Source organism: Enhydra lutris, unplaced genomic scaffold (genome assembly GCF_002288905.1).
Source record: "Enhydra lutris kenyoni isolate GAN:26980312 unplaced genomic scaffold, ASM228890v2 scaffoldscaffold4, whole genome shotgun sequence".
NCBI lineage: Eukaryota > Metazoa > Chordata > Mammalia > Carnivora > Mustelidae > Enhydra > Enhydra lutris.
The window spans coordinates 10,894,511-10,912,695 of NW_019154088.1; the positions used below are offsets into that span (position 1 = coordinate 10,894,511).

Below are 18,185 nucleotides of genomic sequence, written 5' to 3' on the forward strand. Positions count from 1 at the left end.
AGAAGAAACTCTGCAATTAAAATGCAACAGGGTTTCTACAAAATACCTTGGCAGTCCTCCTGAAAAAAACTGTCAAGGTCATGAAAAACAACAGAAGAATGAGAAACTATCATAGATCAGAGGACACTAAGGACACACAACAATTAAATACAATGTAATTTCGGGATTTGAAACTGGAACAGAAAAGGGGCATTAATGGAAAAAACTGAATAAAGTCTAGAGTTCACTTTAAAAACATGAAAAAGTCAAAACTAAAATAGGGTGAGCGAGGACAGAAGCAATTGGGAGAGGTACCCAATCTAGTCTGAGCGGTGGGTGCGAGAAGGAAGCAAGAAGAATGCAGCCTGGGGTGTAAGGCCGAGCTGGAATTAACCAGGGAGTCCAGAACAGATGGAAGGGAAAAGGACATCACACGTGCAAGGAGCTAAGGTGAAAGAGGGAACATGGCGTGCTCAAGGAATGAAGGGGATTTAATTGTTGCTGGCACAGCTGGGAAAGGTCCAGTTCATAGTAAGAGCTAAATTAATGCAGCTATTTATTATCTTTGTTTCTTCCATAACCTTTATTCCCCTTAAATTCTTTTAAACCACTCTTTACTACATTGAATTTCTTCCTTCAAAATGTCTTTCCAGTTTTCCCCTAGACCACAATCAACACATGGTCGCATCCAGTCTAAGTCCTCTTGGTGCTTTGCAGGCTTTCAGAATCCAGCACAGCCTCCTTCTCTAGCTTATTCCCAGACACTCAAGCATTACCCTCCACTCCAGTTAGGATGGACTCCATGCCATTTCTACACTTGTTTTCACTTCTTTAGCTTCTTCACGCTCTTAATGCTCCCTGTTTCCCTACCTGATCCTGATCTCACCTATTCAGAAAGGGACCAACAGTGGGATGTCTTGTCCAGCCCACAGGGAACTGTCCCCTGGCTAAAATTTGCCTCCACATTTTGTCAATGGCGAAGTTTAATATGTACTTGCCCTCGGAAAATTTCATGTATATTCCCAACTGTTGCATTCCCACCAATAGTTCACAAGGGTTCCTTTTTCTCCACATGCTCGCCAACACTTGTTGTTCCTTGTGTTTATTTTAGCCATTCTGACAGGTGTGAGGTGATGTCTCACTATGGTTTTTGGTTTGTGATTCCCTGACGATGAGTGATATTGAGCAGTTTTTCATGTGTCTGTTGGCCATCTGTATGTCTTCTTTGGAGAAATGTCTGTTCATGCCTTTTGCCTGTTTTGTAGTTGGATTCTTTATTTTTTTGGATGCTGAGTTGTGTAAGTTCTTTATGTATTTTGGACACTAAACCTTCACTGAATATGTCATTTGTAAATATCTTCTCCCATTCAGTCATAGATTGTCTTTTAGTTTTGTTGGTGGTTTCCTTTGCTGTGCAGAAGCTTTTTATTTTGATGTAGTCCCAATACTTTATTTTTGCGTTTGTTTCCCTTGCCTGAGAAAAATGTTGTTATGGCCCGTATCAGAGATTTTACTGCCTGTGTTCTCTTCTATTATTTTTATGGTTTCCAAGTCTCACATTTAGGTCTTTAATCTATTTTGAGTTTATTTTTGTGTGTGGTGTAATAAAGTGATCCAGTTTCATTCTTTTGCTTATTGCTGTGCAGTTTCCCCAATACCATTTGTTGAAGAGACTGTTTTTTACCCATTACATATTCTTGCCTCCTTTGTCACAGATTAATTGGCCATCTAATCCTGGGTTTATTTCTGGCAGCTCTATTTTGCTTCATTGATCTATGTGTCTATTTTTGTGCTCGTACCATACTGGGTTTTTTTTTTTCCCCATACTGTTTTATTACAGCTTTCCAGTGTATCTTGAAATCTGGCATTCTGATACCTCCCCTCCAGCTTTGTTTTTCTTTCTCAAGATTGTTTTGGCTAGTTAGGGTCTTTTGTGGGTTACATACAAATTTTAGCACTGTTCTAGTTTAGTGAAAAATGCCACAGGCATTTTGATAGGGACTGCATTGAATTCATAAATTGTTTGTATGGACATTTTAACAATATTAATTCTTCCATTTGTGAGCATGGAATATCTTTCCATTTGTGTCATCTTCAATTTCTTTCAATGGTGTTTTCAGAGTACAGGTCTTTCACCTTCTTGGGTAAGTTTATTCCTAGGTATTTTATTCTTCTTGGTGCAATTGTAAATGGGATTGTTTTCTTAATTTCTCTTTCCCCTATTTCTTTGTTAGGGTATAGAAATGTCACAGATTTCTGTATTTTATATTCTGCAACTTTACTGAATTGGTTTATACTTCTAGCAGTTTTCTAGTGGAGTCTTTCAGGTTTCTCTCTCTAGAGTATCATCTCATCTGCAAATAATGAAAGTTTAAATTCTTCCTTGCTGTTCTGGATGTCTTTATTTCTTTTTGTTGTCTGACTGCTGTGGCTAGGACTTCCAGTACTATGCTGAATAAAAGTGGTGGAGTGGACATCCTTGTCTTATTTCTGACCTTAGGGGAAAGGTTCTCAGTTTTCCCCAGTTAGGATGATATTTGCTATGGGTTTTTCATATATGGCCTCTATTATGTTGAGGTATGTTGCCTCTAAACCTACTTTGTTGAGGTTTTTTGTTTTCTGTTTAATCATGAATGGATGTTTTACTTTGTCAAACGCTTTTTTCTGTGCCTAATGAAATGATCATCCTGGTTCTTATCCTTTTTCTTATTGGTGGGATGTATCACCTGATTGATTTGCAAATACTGAACCGCCCTGGCAACCCAGGAAGGAATCCCACCTGATTATGGTTAATGGTTTTTTTTAATGTACTGCTGGATTTAGTTAGGTAGTACTTTATTGAGGATTTCTGCATCTGTGTTCATCAAGGACATTGACCCAGGGATACTATAGTTCTTTTATTTTTGTAGTTTCTTTATCTGGTTTCAGTATCAGGGTAATACTGGCCTCATAAAAGGAATTTGGAAGCTTTCCTTCCTCTTCTATTTTCTGGAACAGTTTGAGAAGAATAGGCATTATCTCTTTTTTAAATGTTTGGTAGAATTCACTGTGAAGCTGTCTGGTCCTGGACTTTGATTTTTGGAAGTTTTTTGATTATTGATTCAATTTCATTGTTGGTAATCAGTCTGTTCAAATTTTCTATTTCTTCTTGATTCAGTTTTGGGAGGTTATCTGCTTCTAGGAATTTATTTATATTTCTAGGTTGTCCAATTTGTTGCTATACAATTTTTCATAATATTCTCTTATAATCCTTTTTATATTTCTGGGCTGTCAATTTCTCCTCTCATTTATAATTTTGTTTGAGTCCTCTCTGATCTTTTCAAAGAACTAGCTCCTGGTTTCATTAATTTGTTCTAATGTTTTGTTTTGTTTCTATTTCACTTATTTCTGCTCTAATCTTTATTATTTCCTTCATTCTGCTGGTTCGGAGTTTTGTTTATTCTTCTTCTAGCTCCTTTAGGTATAAGGTTAGGTTGTTAATTTGAGATTTTTTCAACAAGAAATATATTTTTAAAGGGCACAATAAACACAAATTTAGGATAATGGTGTGTCTGGAGGGGAGGCAGAAGAATGAGATGGGGAGGTACGTATAAGTTATGCAAGCTGTTTTTCTTGGGTAGGATGGTGGGCTCATGGGTATTTAGTATTTTAAAAATGAAAACAAAATAATGGAGGGACAAAATAATGGAGGGCAATTTAAAAGCGGCAAAAAAATAGAAATAAAGTAGTCAGATGCTGAAATTAAATACCCCAAGGAAAAAAAAAACAATCTTTCTGGGATACTAAACATCTCTAACTATTCAGACTGGATTTTTGTTTTAAATCCAAAATGTATACATCCAAGATAAATGTTGCCCTTCAAAAGTATCTATCACATGGGGCGCCTGGGTGGCTCAGTGGGTTAAAGCCTCTCCCTTTGGCTTGGGTCATGATCCCAGGGTCCTGGGATTGAGCCTCACATCCGGCTCTCTGCTCATTGGGGAGCCTGCTTCCTCCCCTCTCTCTCTCTCTCTGCCTGCCTCTCTGCCTACTTGTGATCTCTATCTGTCAAATAAACAAATAAAATATTTTTAAAAAAAAAGTATCTATCACATGTGACTATAAATTCCAAAACTTGTGACCACTGCTTTCCCTTCAGAAATAATTTACAAGATACTCTCAAAACTAAGCTTTTTAAATTCATAAAAATCTCTTCTCTTTCACTAAACTAGCACTGTCCAGTTTAAAGGTCTAGGATCAGAATGACCTTAGTTGTTTCCTAAAATCAAATCTACTCTCTACAGACAATAATCACCACTGGGAATATTTAAGAGAATAAGACAAGTCTCAGAAGTCAGTCTCCACAGAGTGTGCTGGCAATGAGAGAACCGCAAAAGCAAAAGCATGGGCACTATGGCTGTGAACAATACCTGGTGCTGACGTTCAGGGAAGAGTGGCAGCCATAAATATAAGAGTGCAGCCCTACTGAATGCAGCAACTCAAGCTGGTTTCAGAAACCTGAAGGAGGCCTGCTTATCCAAAGACCCCGGGATCTACTGCTGAAAGGAATTGTGAAAAGCCCTCTAGTTGTTGCATTCAATCAGACTATAATCTTACATTATGACTGTTAGATACTTGCATGGTCTAATTTTTCAAGGCTATACCATATCTATTAAATTACTTTATTGTCTTCTAAATTCTAGGAGTTATTATTATTTTAACTGGCATTCATTCTACATCTGACCGACAGGCCATCTGAAAAAGTGAAATTTATTTAGAGTTACATAGATATTCTATGGCCAAGTCAGACCCTGAATCCAAGTCCCTTAACTTGCAGCTCTGTGCTTATTCTACCAGTCCAAACTAAATATAACCATCTAAACCCAAAGCACTTGCTTTGGAGAACAATGAGGAAGGCAGACTTGCATCCAAATCTCAGGAATAATACTTACTGCAAGCTGGAGAGCCAATTCAAACTGCTTGTCCTGGAGAAGCTGTTGGATTTGGGTTGCCATGGGGACAGGAATGAGTCTCCAAACAAAATGATTGCTGGCCACGTAGATAATATTTGATCTGGAGGAAGGAATAAGGATATTAGCAAAGCTTTAGCACAGGCTTTATGATTTTAAAGCTTTGCAATAATATGGCAGCTACAGTAAAAAAGGAAATTCCTTACCCTCCCGAGGTAATGAAGCGGGGCCTTTGCAGTTCAATGCTCTGGACCAGAAGCCTTGGCTCAAATGTTCGGATCTCCACATATCGAGGCAAAACGGCAATGATGTAGGGAGGCTGGTGCTCTGCACAAGAAAAGAACGCTTCCAGTTGTGGATCTGGTCTCAGGCTTTAGGTCTATGGGCTACTTCAGTTTCTCATTTCTATGCTGCATTCAGATGAGATCTCTAAAGAGTCCACTACTCAAATACCAAGCCAGGATCCCATGCTGTGATATCCAAAGGGAAAAAAGTTTGTTTTGTCCAAGTGACCCTAAGAGGAATCTTGTGCACAAGAAGGACGCATTCAGCTTTGCTGAGTGACCTGATCCCACTCCGACCATCTCCTCCAAAGGACTGGGTGAAAGCAGTCCTTCAGCTGCTCCCTTTCTCATCAGTCACAAAACCAAGCCAACAAAGTCCAGCTGCCCCTAACAATGCATCAGTGGGAGAAGGTTACATGAGAAGGACAAGATGAAGACAACTTCTTTCTTCCCTAAAATGAGGCTAAAGAGAGTTCCACATTTCTGGCCAAGGTTATTTCTGCTTCAGATTTTCAGAGGGAAAAGATGCAAAACTCCACCTGATGCTCAGTGATTCCCAGAGAAAGCAACTGGCTGGCCTTCTTAGTGTGCCAGTTTTCTACCACTTACACGAGGTCTCTGGAGTGTGAATCACAGAAACATAAAGTAGAATGGTTGGCCCCAAGGGCTAGGGGAGGGAGAAAAGGGTTGTTAATAGATACAGACTTTTACTGTTGCAAGACGAGAAAGTTCTGAAACGTAGAGCTGAAAGTTGGGAGCTGAAGGAGGGAGAAAAGGGTTAATAGATACGGACTTCTACTGTTGCAAGATGAGAAAGTTCTGAAATCTGTTGCATGACAATGTGAATATACGTAACTACTGAACTGTACACTTAAAAAATACTGTACACTTAAGATGACAGATTTTATTTATTTATTTTTTTACAATTAAAATAGAAAAAAATTTTTTAAAGATTTTATTTATTTATTTGACAGAGATCACAAGTAGGCAGAGAGGCAGGCAGAGAAAGAGGAGGAAGCAGGCTCCCCTCGGAGCAGAGAGCCCGACGCGGGGCTCGATCCCAGGACCCTGAGATCATGACCTGTGCCGAAGGCAGAGGCTTTAACCCACTGAGCCACCCAGGTGCCCCTAAAATAGAAAATTTTTAAAAGGAAAGAAAAAAAGTAAAAAAATCAACCACTAGATGGCATAATAATCATATAGAAATTTAACCTCAAACACTCAAAGAGTTTCTTCTTGTGGCTAATGTGCTACGGATTTATTTCTGTCATGTATTTTCTGACAAAAAGTTTTCCACATTAATACAGTTTATACTCTAAATACCATAAAAATTTTAAAGCCAGAAGGGAACTGGCCTAATATTTTCATCACTTTGAATGCTATTGCTGTTACTGTGCTAATATTTTTCATCTTATCAAAAAATTTAAAAACTTGCTTTGCATTGGATTTTTTTACTTCTCTTTTAATGCTGGCCTCATTTTTAAAAACTAGTATAATCCGGGGCGCCTGGGTGGCTCAGTTGCTTAAAGCCTCTGCCTTCGGCTCAGGTCACGATCTCAGGGTCCTGGGATTGAGTCCCACATTGGGCTCTCTGCTCAGCAGGGAGCTTGCTTCCTCCTCTCTCTGCCTTCCTCTCTGCCTACTTCTGATCTGTCTCTGTCAAAGAAATAAACCTGAAAGGGCTTTGGAAGCACTAAGGGGGAAGTGATTCATTCTGCCTGCATGTCAGAAGACTTCAGAGAGGAAGTGCCACTGAATAGGGCCTTGTCATGTGAGCAGGACATTGCGGGCAAGAGAAGAGAGGAAGAGGCAAGAAGAGCCCAGGGGATCATGGCTGGATGAGGGGGAGTCCAAGACGACCGGAGTCCAGGTGAAGTGGTAAAGTTGAGAGAAGTATAAATGAAGTTCAACATGCACACCACTGAAGAAGTTCAGTCTTCGTCCTGTCAGATGGTGGTTCTCCCACCCTACCTAGAAAGAATGCCCAGCTCTTCCCTTCCTCAGTATGTTAAGGCACAGAAACATTTTTAAGACACACTGCCAAAGGCACTGGACACTGACAAAGGTTTTAAAACAGAAACTCTCACACTAGAGAATGAGAAGCATACTCTTCACACGTATTACACATATCTCCATCAATTCTACCATAGCCCCTCTTCTGAAGGGAACACAAGCACCCCCCAGAAGACCACAAAGCTTCTCATGAAGTTTTTAGCCCCTCAAACTTGTTCATATACATAATCTTGGGCCTTACAAAATACTGTCCTTTTGATTATCTTCCTCCTGATCTGTTCATCAATGAACACAACCAGAATAATTACTCTAGAACATGATGCTTTTACCAAAACATTCTACCAGTTAGGAATCTACTGGCCTCTCTGACCTTCGCATGGGCCTCTAAAAACCAGCCCTACTCTTATTCCTCTGTAATTCAGACCACCTGTTTCAACCAGGTCAGTCTCTCTAATGCTCTGTCAAAAAGGAACATTTCCGATCATTTTTAACTATTTTTAACTATTTTTTTCTGCCTAGAATGAAAGGAATTTTTCTTCAAGCCAAGTCATAAACTCCCTGCCTGGTCTAGTCCAACCTTAATTATGCAATGGAACTTCTTACTGGCAAGTTGAACTTTCTAAATGACTGAATCTCAACTCATCCAACTTAACACCTTGAGCAATGCCTTGTTTTCTCTTTTTATCCAAGATGTTATCCTTACCTCCCCAGCTAGAGTCCTTAAAGATGGCATGTCTCTATGCCCCACTCCACAGCAGTAACTATTTTTAAAATGCTCATTCCTCTGACTGAAAATGAATTGCTGTGAGGGTGGTTATACACTTCCAGGCAATACCACTGCTGAGAGCCTGGGGCAGGGTGAGAGCAGAAATACCTAATGTGCAGGCCAGAGCCTGACATCTAAACGCAATCTGCACTTCCAAGCTACAAAAGAGAAGCAATACCCACCAAGTCAAAAGCACATCAATACTGAGTTACATGTACTACAGGGACAAATAAAGAATTGTCACTAATTTCCAAATGTAGTTGATCTGGCAGAGGACACATTAAAACCATTACACAGAAAGTAAAACAAGGACTAAGAAATAAAAATATATGGCAACAGACAATCACTTCCTAAAACACATAACTCAGTTTTAAATTTCTCCCCCTCTGGGACAAAACCTGGCTTCTTACAAAGACCAGAATATCCCATTTTTAATGACCTTAAACACTTGTCTACTTCTAAGAAGGGGAACTGAGAGTAAATGACAATGTAAACCACAGTCTGTGAAAGCCATGAATGGGATTCCCTTCTGCAAGGATGGCACACAACCCCAGCCCAGAGTGGGAAGCAGCTGCTATGGTGCTCTCACCCATGGCCACTGGTATGTCTGTCCAGTTTAAGGCACATTTCTGAGTGCAGATCCCCTCCTCATTGAGCACCACGGTGAGATCATCCTGGCCCACAGCCACTTTTCCATCTGCCAGAGGTGCAACTAACGGCTCCAGCTGTTTTCCTGTTGGAAAGAGCTCTTTGATGGACCCTTTTCCATCCACCTATAGGAAGACACAAAATGAGTCAACCAGCATTCTCTCACCAGAGGAGTGAACAAGGCCTAAAAAATCCAAATAAAACCCTGAGCCTACAGAAGCCAATAATATTCCTTGTTTGGCATAAGGAAATATTATAGAGTTTGTTATGACAAATTTTGTCATCACAACATAGAACCAGTTCTCTTTTTCTCTAACACAGAGACAAGCATCTAGGCTGGCAACTAACAATGTCAAGTGCTGGTGAGGATGCAGAGCAACTGGAACTCTCATTCGCTGCTGGTGAGAATGCAAAATGGTACGGCCATTTTGTCTGCTGGCTTCTTCTAAGGTGAAATATATACTTACCATCCAACCCAATAATCCCATTCCTTGGGCACTTGCTCAAGAGAAATGAAAACTTATGTTTACACCAAGACCCGTATGTAAGTGTTTATCGCAGCTTTATTCATAATGGCTAAAAACTGGGAACAACTTTGTCCTTCAACTGATGAATGGATAAATGACCATAGTACATCCATACTATGGACCACTCACTACCCAGCCATAAAGAATATGATGACACGCACAATACAGATGGATGTCAAATGCATTATGCTAAGTGGAAGAAGCCATATTCAAAAGGCTACATACTGTAGGATTCCATTTATATGACATTCTGGAAAAGGCAAAACTATAAGAGATGAAGAACAGATCATTGATTACTAGAAGTTGGGGCATAGGAAAAGGGGTTGACTTCAAGAGGTTAGAATGAGGACATTTTTTGGATGATGGAACTGCTCTCAATCTTGATTATGGTGGTGGTTACGTGACTCTAACCATGTTAGAACCATACACCTGAAAGAATGAATTTTATTGTCTGATCTAAATGAGTAATTTTTGAATAGCTTGGGCCTAACCCAAGATTTCCCACCCTCAAAAGATTGTACCCTCAAGAAGAGGAAAGGTAGTCAGAGTAATGAGAGCCTACCCTCCAGCTTCTGGCTCTGTATCCCCAGCCCTCATAGACTTCTTTCAGCACCCACAGGCCTAGCTGCTACTCTGCGCATCCATCAGCTGGATACGGGCGACTCCTCTACCAGTTTGCAACTCTGAGGCTGATCAAACCAGGCCAGTCAACAGTATAAATATGGAACAAATATGTTAACTAGATAAATAATGAAGAGCTAACACAGTGGGTGGTAGGAAAGTGGGGAGAAATGGAGATGGGGGAGAAAGGCTTCTAGAACTGCCAAGTCTGGAATATGAGAGGGATAAGAAATTTGGATTATGCTATGAAATGCATGGTATATCAACCTATTCTACATATAGTACGCATAATGGAGGAAAAAAAAAACAATGTCATGGATATTTACCACTTAGGTTCAGAAAAACAGATTACAAGACAATGTGTATAACATGCTATTTTTATAAACAGGTGGAAGCTCATCTACCAAAAGGTTAACAGTGATCATTTCTGAGTGAAGGATTTATGGGTGATTTGTACTTCCTTTATTTTACTTACCTATATTTCCTTATTTTTTTATATTAACATATGTGGCTTTTGAAATAAAAAAAAAAATAAAGTTTTAAAATAACTATACTAAAAGGTTTGAGGGCGCAGAAAACTCAAAGTCTGAAAAATACATAAGTTAATACTAAAATTAGTTTATAAGGCGCACCAAAGCCTTAAGATGACAGTCCTTGGTAATGCTATTGAATGGAGGCAAGCAGCCCTAATTATCTGTTCCAACAATTAGATACATGATGTGGATAATTCATTATGCAGAGAATTGAGAGTTCATGCTGCCTGGCATCCGACATCTATTTGTAGAGATGCTGAGAAGCATAAAAAAATAGCCAAACGTACAAACACAAACCCTGTTATGCCAAAACGCTACTTAAGGCAGTCTCCTGACCTGTAGTTCAAAAGCACATGATCCTCTCCCCCAAGTAAATGGATGATATATGCAAAAGAATAAGTTTTACCCTTATTAGGTAGTAGTCTCTCTTGAAACCCACACAGATAGAATTTTCGCACCAGGCCATGGACTTGGGCACATCTGGTACGCTAAAGTCCCCCTGAAGAAAGAGACCAAGAGTTCAAATGGAAAGGTATTAAAAGAAAAAACAAAACAAAACAAAAAACCATGACTTTCCTGCTATTCTACCCCACCTCTTCAAAATCGCCATCACCCTCATCTAAGCACAAGTCTGTAAACTCAAGGCTGAGAAACCACTTGTAACAAAAATTTAATTCACCCATGAACTGGATGACTAGACGCCTTTACAAAAGGTGAAACCCACTTTGAAATAAACCAATCCATATAAGCGCTGCAGAACTGGATGACCACTGCCTCTGAAGACCAGGAGACTCTGACGAGCGGCCATGGATAGGTTCCCACATACTCACGGTAGAGCCTTCATGTGGAGAGAACTCCAAGACCAGAGCCCAGACCTTCAGTGTTACTGAACAGGAAGCCTTTCAAGCTGTGAGTCAACACAGACCAGGGAACAGGGACTTCACCTGCAATTCATGGAATTCCCTGTCCTTCCAGAAGTAGAGCTGGAGCTTCTTTTTCACAGCGACACACATCCGCAGCACCTCCTCACCAGTCTCTGTGTGCTGGGAAGAGACACCCAGGACAAATGAGGCGGTGTATGTGGTGACTCTGTAACTGAGTGACAGCTAAATTTGAGATTTTCTGCCTTGAAATGGCTACTGATCTGAAAATCCCCTGTAATATAAAGTACCCCTGCCAAACAAACTGAGTGGAAGAACACCATTTTTTTTCTAAGACGTTCTTAGAAACAATAGGCTGAGAAGCACTTCCCCTCCAAGGGCTGCCAGCCAAAGACCCCAACCCCGGCAAATCTCTCAGACATTCATAATTCACACAGGAAAAGCCCAGGGAAGGCCTTCCCCTACGTGACCGCTTACTCCTTTTTTTCTTAAATGTTTGTCCACTCATGGCTGTCAGTACATGCTGGTCAGGGATCAGCATGTGTCAGCAGCCACTTTTAAACCTTTAAGGAGGGAGGAGAAAAGAAATATCTAAGCATAAAACAATGCAGGGTCAATGTAGACCACAAAGACTAAAAAGTGATCAAAGCTGAGTAAAAGGGTAAGGCAGATTCTTAATAATGTAAGGATGATGAATTGGCATAAGTAAGAAGAAATGTCTTTCCCAAATGACCAAAAACCCCCTAAGACAAAGAATACAATCACCTGTTCAGAACAAGGTCAATTTAATGTCCCATGTTCATGATACCAGTAAGTCTGGATTTTCCCACTAATGATTTATCCATGGGCAAAGACTTTTATCATGGGTTAGTTGCCTCCTGCCAAGACAGATGTCTGGTGCTCTAATTAGCACATACAGGGAACCCAAATGTTTCCCCTTCTGACAACATACAAAGGGGGAAATTTCTCTAACACAATCCAAAATCAAACACTTTCTCTGGAGTCTCTGCTGGGTTGGTATATCAATGTTATTCTTCCCACCTAATGGTAGGAATATTAAGAAAGACCATATTTATTAAAACACGAAGTCAATTTTCATCTTGCTTACACTTACCTGGAGGTCACATGTGAACAGTGAGGCTCCCTTTGCCTTTGAAACCGTAGTGATTTGTTGAAATGTCAATAGGTCATGGACATAAATGTTATTTTCTATTTGGAAGAAGGTATAACAATATTATAAATTATCACAATTCTCCACACACAAAAGTAACTAACAAAGAGAAGAACCAATCAGCAAGTGTTGGTTGAAGATGTATCTTTGGTTTCACTAACAATGATTTATTCCAGTCTGTTATCAGAATTACATGACAAAATGATAGAGGTCACTTTCATGCCTTTAAATTTGGGCTGCTTATGCAGAAGAGCTCTTTTGCCACCAAAGCACTCTCACACTCTGTCTTTCTCAAGTCTGGAAATTTGTGATGCAATATTTGTGCAAGAACAGGCTTTCAAAACTACTTCCACTGGAAGCCTCAGTAAAGAAAGGAAATCCTCTGTGGATTTGGTACAATACCATGGCAAGGATTTCTTTACTAGCAAAGCAAGCAAAATAATTCCACTTGGCCCTCCTATCTAGTTTTACTAATGAAGGTTTAGTTACTTTATTTCTCCCTCCACCTACAAACTAAGTTTAAAATGATTCCACCATTTGGGCCCTGGGCTGAACTGTACAAAGCATGAGGCAAGTTTCTAGTCCTCGGTTTGTTAAGAAAAGGCCTCACTGGCTGCCTTCACTTGAGTCTATGGCTTTTCTTTTCTTTTCTAAAGATTTTATTTATTTATTTGACAGACAGAGATCACAAGTAGGCAGAGAGGCAGGCAGAGAGAAAGGGAGAAGCAGGTTCCCTGCTGAGCAGAGAGCCCGATGTGGGGCTCGATCCCAAGACCCTGGGATCATGACCTGAGCTGAAGGCAAGAGGCTTTAAGCCACTGAGCCACCCAGGCACCCTGAGTCTATGGATTTTCTATCAAGGCCTGAATAGTCTGGTCTTGATCTGTTTCTCCCTATCTCTTGCCACTGTGCCACTCTCTACCACACATCCTAAATTGGCCAGACCACAAGGCCTCTGCTTAAAATGCTTTGCCTCCCTCTCTCTTCCTGCCAAAATCCTAATCATCCACTAGAAGATGTTGTCCTTCCCATTACTAAGATCCACAACATTTTTTATAAATTTCTATTGTTAACTTATCACACTGTATCAAGATTACTTTCTGTCATTTCAGTCTTCACAATCAGAACATAAATCTCAAAGATGGAAAACATGTCTCATTCAATTTGGTATCCCCAATGCCTAGAACAGGGCTCAATAAATATCTGCCCAATGAATGAATGAATGAATGAATGACATTTCTTGGACAGCAGAGCTCAAGTTTATGAGGGATACTCTTGCCTTTAATACCCATGTACCCTGCTATGTCTGGTTTGGAACAGGTCAGTTTCAATGTCTATCAAATTAAGCATGAAAGAGTGATTAATCAAGTCATAGCTTTTGTTTTTTGACACAGGGAATACAACTGCAACTCCTTTGCTTACCTAACAAGCTGACCAGAATCTTAAACTGGGAAACCACATGGATCTGGAAAAGAACAAATCATTAGACTCAATTAAACATTTCCACCAAGGCTTAACAAATGTTCATTTAAGAACAGTACTAAAGAGGGAATAAAAGAGTCTAGGCCAATGACAGGGATCTGATGGATATTTATGTGTAATTGCAATTTCTGCTCATTATAGAGGATCTCAGGCACATGACAGATGAACTCAGATCCCTAATAAGTGGGAGAACAGACAGCACAGAATTCAGAGTTCGTAAATAATGTTATCAAAGTTCTAGCTTTGACAGGGTCTCACAGAAGTCAAACATTCTTGAAGTGACCATCATCACTGCCTACCTGCTGAATCTTTTTGGAGAAGTTTTTATTGGATTTCTCTAGTGTCACTTCAAACCTGTTGCAACCTATGGAAAAGAAACATTCACAGTTCCAAACATGTAAAAACAACCACAACAAAAAATGCTGCTCCCATGGCTCTTCTATAGAAATCTAAATATTCCTAAAAGACTGGAAGCTGGAGATCTACACTAGATAGCTGTCTTCACTAAGTACAGGAAGCTGCCTTCAACTCCCATTTTAGAACAGAGGGTTTCATGCACCTTGACTTGGCATTAGCGGAAAGAATCATACCACAGAAGCTCACTGAAGCTGCCAAGGTACTTGTGGGTCTGAAGGTCTTAACCTACAAAACAGCACCTTGGCTAAGTGCTTGTAAAAGTAACGGTCAAATGTAAGAGCCCAAGCAATGAAACCCAGCCTGAAACATCCTTAGATCTAGACCAACAAAAGCCCAGCAGCTACCCTACATCCTGCTTCATGGGACAGAGCAAACACTCAACACCATCCCCCTCGGCTAAAGTAATTTAGTGCGCCCACCCTTACTGCTGCTCTCAGGAGATGCCATATCGGTTGGCACATTACAAAAAGGGAAGAAAGTTACAGACCATAAAAACGTGATGCCAGCCTCGTGGGGATGACAAAAACAGTCAGCCTCAAAAGTCACCAAAAGGTCAAAAAGAGAATAATTATCACAATAATTATAGCAGCTATCACAAACTGAGCATATATGTTTAAAAATATATATAAATATAATTATATATATGTACCCATATATATAAATATCCTCACAACTACCCCCAAGGAGTAGATATTATTATTATTCCAATTTCATATGTGAGGGACCTGACAGGTCATGCAGTTAGGTAGCAGTGGGTGAGAGACGGCCCAGAAGCAAACTCAGGGCTGACTGTAAACCCCAGGTGCTGAGCCGATCCTCTGCCACCTGCCTCCCAGCTTGTGAAGAAGACGGTTCACACTGCTGACCCCGAGCTGCTCCCCACAGCTAGTGGGGTCCATGGCCCCGAAATCGGTGGAGCGTCCCCAAGGCAGCCACAAGTGCCCATGCCACCAAAGCTGGTTTTACTTCTTCCACCTGTCCCTCAGCAGAGGAGATGAAGGGGCTCAGGAGTTGTGGGAGATTCATAAACATGTCCTGTATTCTGCCATTACATTTCACGAGAAAAAAAAAAATTCAGGCACTTCCTGCTTGGTAACTAGTTCTATATTTGAAAAGGGCTTTATTATTACTTCCAACAATTCTCTTCATAAGCTGAATTACCTCAGACTGAGATTCTCAAACTTTGTGGCCTCAGGACACCTTCACAGCCTTAAAAATTGAGAATCCCAAAACTTTAACATGGGTCGTAGTTATCAATGTATACCAGGGAATTAAGACCGAGAAATTTTAAAAATCTGTATTTATTAACTTATTTTAAAATATTAGTAATAAGCCCATTACATGTTAGCATAAATAAAATTGTAATGAATAACTATTTTTCCAAATTAAAAAAAATGCACTGTTTTATATTTCGTAAATCTCTTTTAAATGTCTGGGTTAATAGAACATGGTGGACTCTCACATCTGCTTCTGTACTATTTTGATACACTGCTTTGATTGAAGGATATGACAAAAATCTGTTCTCACATGGATACAGAACTGGAAAATGGAGGAATATTTTAAAGCTTTTTCATGGGGTGCCTGGGTGGTTCAGTCGGTTAATCATTTGCTTTGGCTCGGGTCATGATCCCAGGGTCCTAGGATAGAGTCTTGCATTGGGCTCCCTGCTTGGTGAGGAGCCTCTCCCTCCGCTGCTCCCCCTGCTTGTGTGCTTGCTCTCTCTCTCTGTCAAATAAATAAAGTCTTTAAAATAAATTAATTAATAAAAAAATAAAGTTTTTTCAGATAACTGTCCATCTTCTTCTTTGATACCATACGAAACTTGACAAATGGAGTTTCTAACAATGTGGAATCTGAAACCTATTAATGAAACTTCTTGTCAAATTGAAGTCAATTAGCTTACCTTACACATTAATTAATTATTTGATTAAATTAATACTAGGCTTCACACCCAGCATGGAGCCCAACGTGGGGCTTGAACTCATGACCGTGAGATCAAGACCTGAGCTGAGCTCAAGATTCAGACACTTAACTGACTAAGCCACCCAGGCACCCTCTGTCTTAGACTTTGAATGGATCTTTTTACTCACGAATGATTTAGAAACTTCATGCACTGGAAAATATTGTTCACTGAATCACAAAGATTTTCCAAATGTTGGCATATTTTGTTATAGGACACACAGATCATCAGAAAAGTACTGAGAAGCTGTCGAGTTCATGGTGTGGATATAATTTTTCCACAAATTCTAATTTTCTACTGAAAGCCCTAGCCTGACTGTTAGCCACAGATACTTCCAGTTGTTTTCTTTGAAGTGACAGATTCCTTTGTTCGGTTTTTAAGAAAATATGCACCAACCACCCAAATGGTGGGCAAAACCATAGTCTGTCAGTCATTCTTTTAAACAACAATGATGCTTCATGAAAAAGTGGCCAGTTCAGCTCAGAACTCAAACGAGAACTTTTTCTCAAGGCAGTCACTGTGCTTTACACCTTGGCACATAGCACTTCTTACTACATCAGAGATTATTAAAAAGAAATATTGTCAAGGGGCACCTGGGTGGCTCAGTGGGTTAAAGCCTCTGCCTTTGGCTCAGGTCGTGGTCCCAGGGTCCTGGGATCGAGCCCTGCATCAGGCTCTCTGCTCAGCAGGGATCCTGCTTCCCTTCCTCTCTCTCTGCCTGCCTCTCTGCCTACCTGTGATCTCTGTCTGTCAAATAAATAAATAAAATCTTAAAAACGAAAAAAGAAATATTGTCAAAGATCAGGATATAATAAAATAATTTTATTGCCGCACAAAGAACATCCTTAGGTGAAACTTGGTTTAAAAAAAACAGAAACCGGGGCACCTGGGTGGTTCAGTGGGTTAAAGCCTCTGTCTTTGGCTCAGGTCATGATCCCAGGGTCCTGGGATTGAGCCCTGCATCGGGCTCTCTCCTAGGGGGGGAGCCTGCTTCCTTCTCTCTCTCTCTGCTGGCCTCTCTGACTACTTGTGATCTGTCTGTCAAATAAATAAATAAAATCTTTTTTTTAAATAAACAAACAAACAAACAAACAAACCAGAAACCACAGTGAGAGCGAGCTGGAGAGCACCACGACTACTATGAGAACAGCTACATACCAACAAGCTCGTTAACCACTGGCCTGAACTTATGCTAAGGGCCCGCAGTTCTAGCTACCATCAGTGCAGATGTCAATAAATGTCAGTGAAAAAATGGTGCAGTGGCACTGTGAACTTAGTTTTGACCTGGTAAACCTTCTAAAAGGATCCTGGGGACACTGTGGGGTCTACCGACCACACTTTGAGAACAACTGCTCTAAGGTGATGGCACTGATGTAAACCTGAAGCTGTTAAGATATTTGATGTGAGCTCATCTAACGCCTCTGTTTAAGAGAGGAGTAAAATGAGGCCTAGAAGCATTTCCGAGCTCAAAGAAATGACTAACATCTGATCTCAGGTACCCCTAATTCCAGTCTCTCCATGACACCTTATCACCCTCTCTCCTTCCTCAGAAAGACAGTCTGGTTGCAGCCTAATTTAGGTTTGGTATATCTCAAACTTAGGAACCAACTTAGTTCTATGGCTGATTCATAGAGGCCCAAGTCTATTTCTTTTTCAGGCCATAAATAGGCCAGAGTTGAGCCAGAACTGAACTGTTCTCTAAGGATACAGGGAGAAGTCAAGTTTCTAATCAGAGTCTGATTCCCAATTGTCTAAGGCAGGTCGCACTGCTACTCAAGTTACCTATGCAGAAATTGAGCCCCAGGAACGAATGTCTCAAAAGTCCCATGGTGAACCCATCACAGGGCATGAACAATCAGCACCAGGGTTCCAAGTCATATTAGCACTAATATTATCAGTTTGAGACTACACTATGTTGAGAGTTACTCTTCTGGTCTAGTTTTCAATTCCCTAC

General features: G+C 40.3%; 1 protein-coding gene across 2 annotated transcripts in view; it reads right to left on the bottom strand.

The window, feature by feature from the left end:
* Positions 1–18,185, bottom strand: part of LOC111160334 (VPS39, HOPS complex subunit) — a 46,238-nt gene that overhangs the window by 18,216 nt on the left and 9,837 nt on the right. Inside the window, exons 3-11 of one of the 2 annotated variants that reach the window (XM_022523384.1) lie at positions 14,697–14,731; positions 14,154–14,218; positions 13,795–13,837; positions 12,316–12,410; positions 11,265–11,363; positions 10,727–10,819; positions 8,581–8,764; positions 5,135–5,255; positions 4,911–5,031 (exon numbers count right to left, since the gene is read on the bottom strand). In XM_022523384.1, the coding sequence (XP_022379092.1) occupies positions 4,911–5,031; positions 5,135–5,255; positions 8,581–8,764; positions 10,727–10,819; positions 11,265–11,363; positions 12,316–12,410; positions 13,795–13,837; positions 14,154–14,218; positions 14,697–14,731 (856 nt within the window). The remainder of the gene's footprint in view (positions 1–4,910; positions 5,032–5,134; positions 5,256–8,580; positions 8,765–10,726; positions 10,820–11,264; positions 11,364–12,315; positions 12,411–13,794; positions 13,838–14,153; positions 14,219–14,696; positions 14,732–18,185) is intronic. The other variant, XM_022523376.1, reaches the window with a different exon arrangement.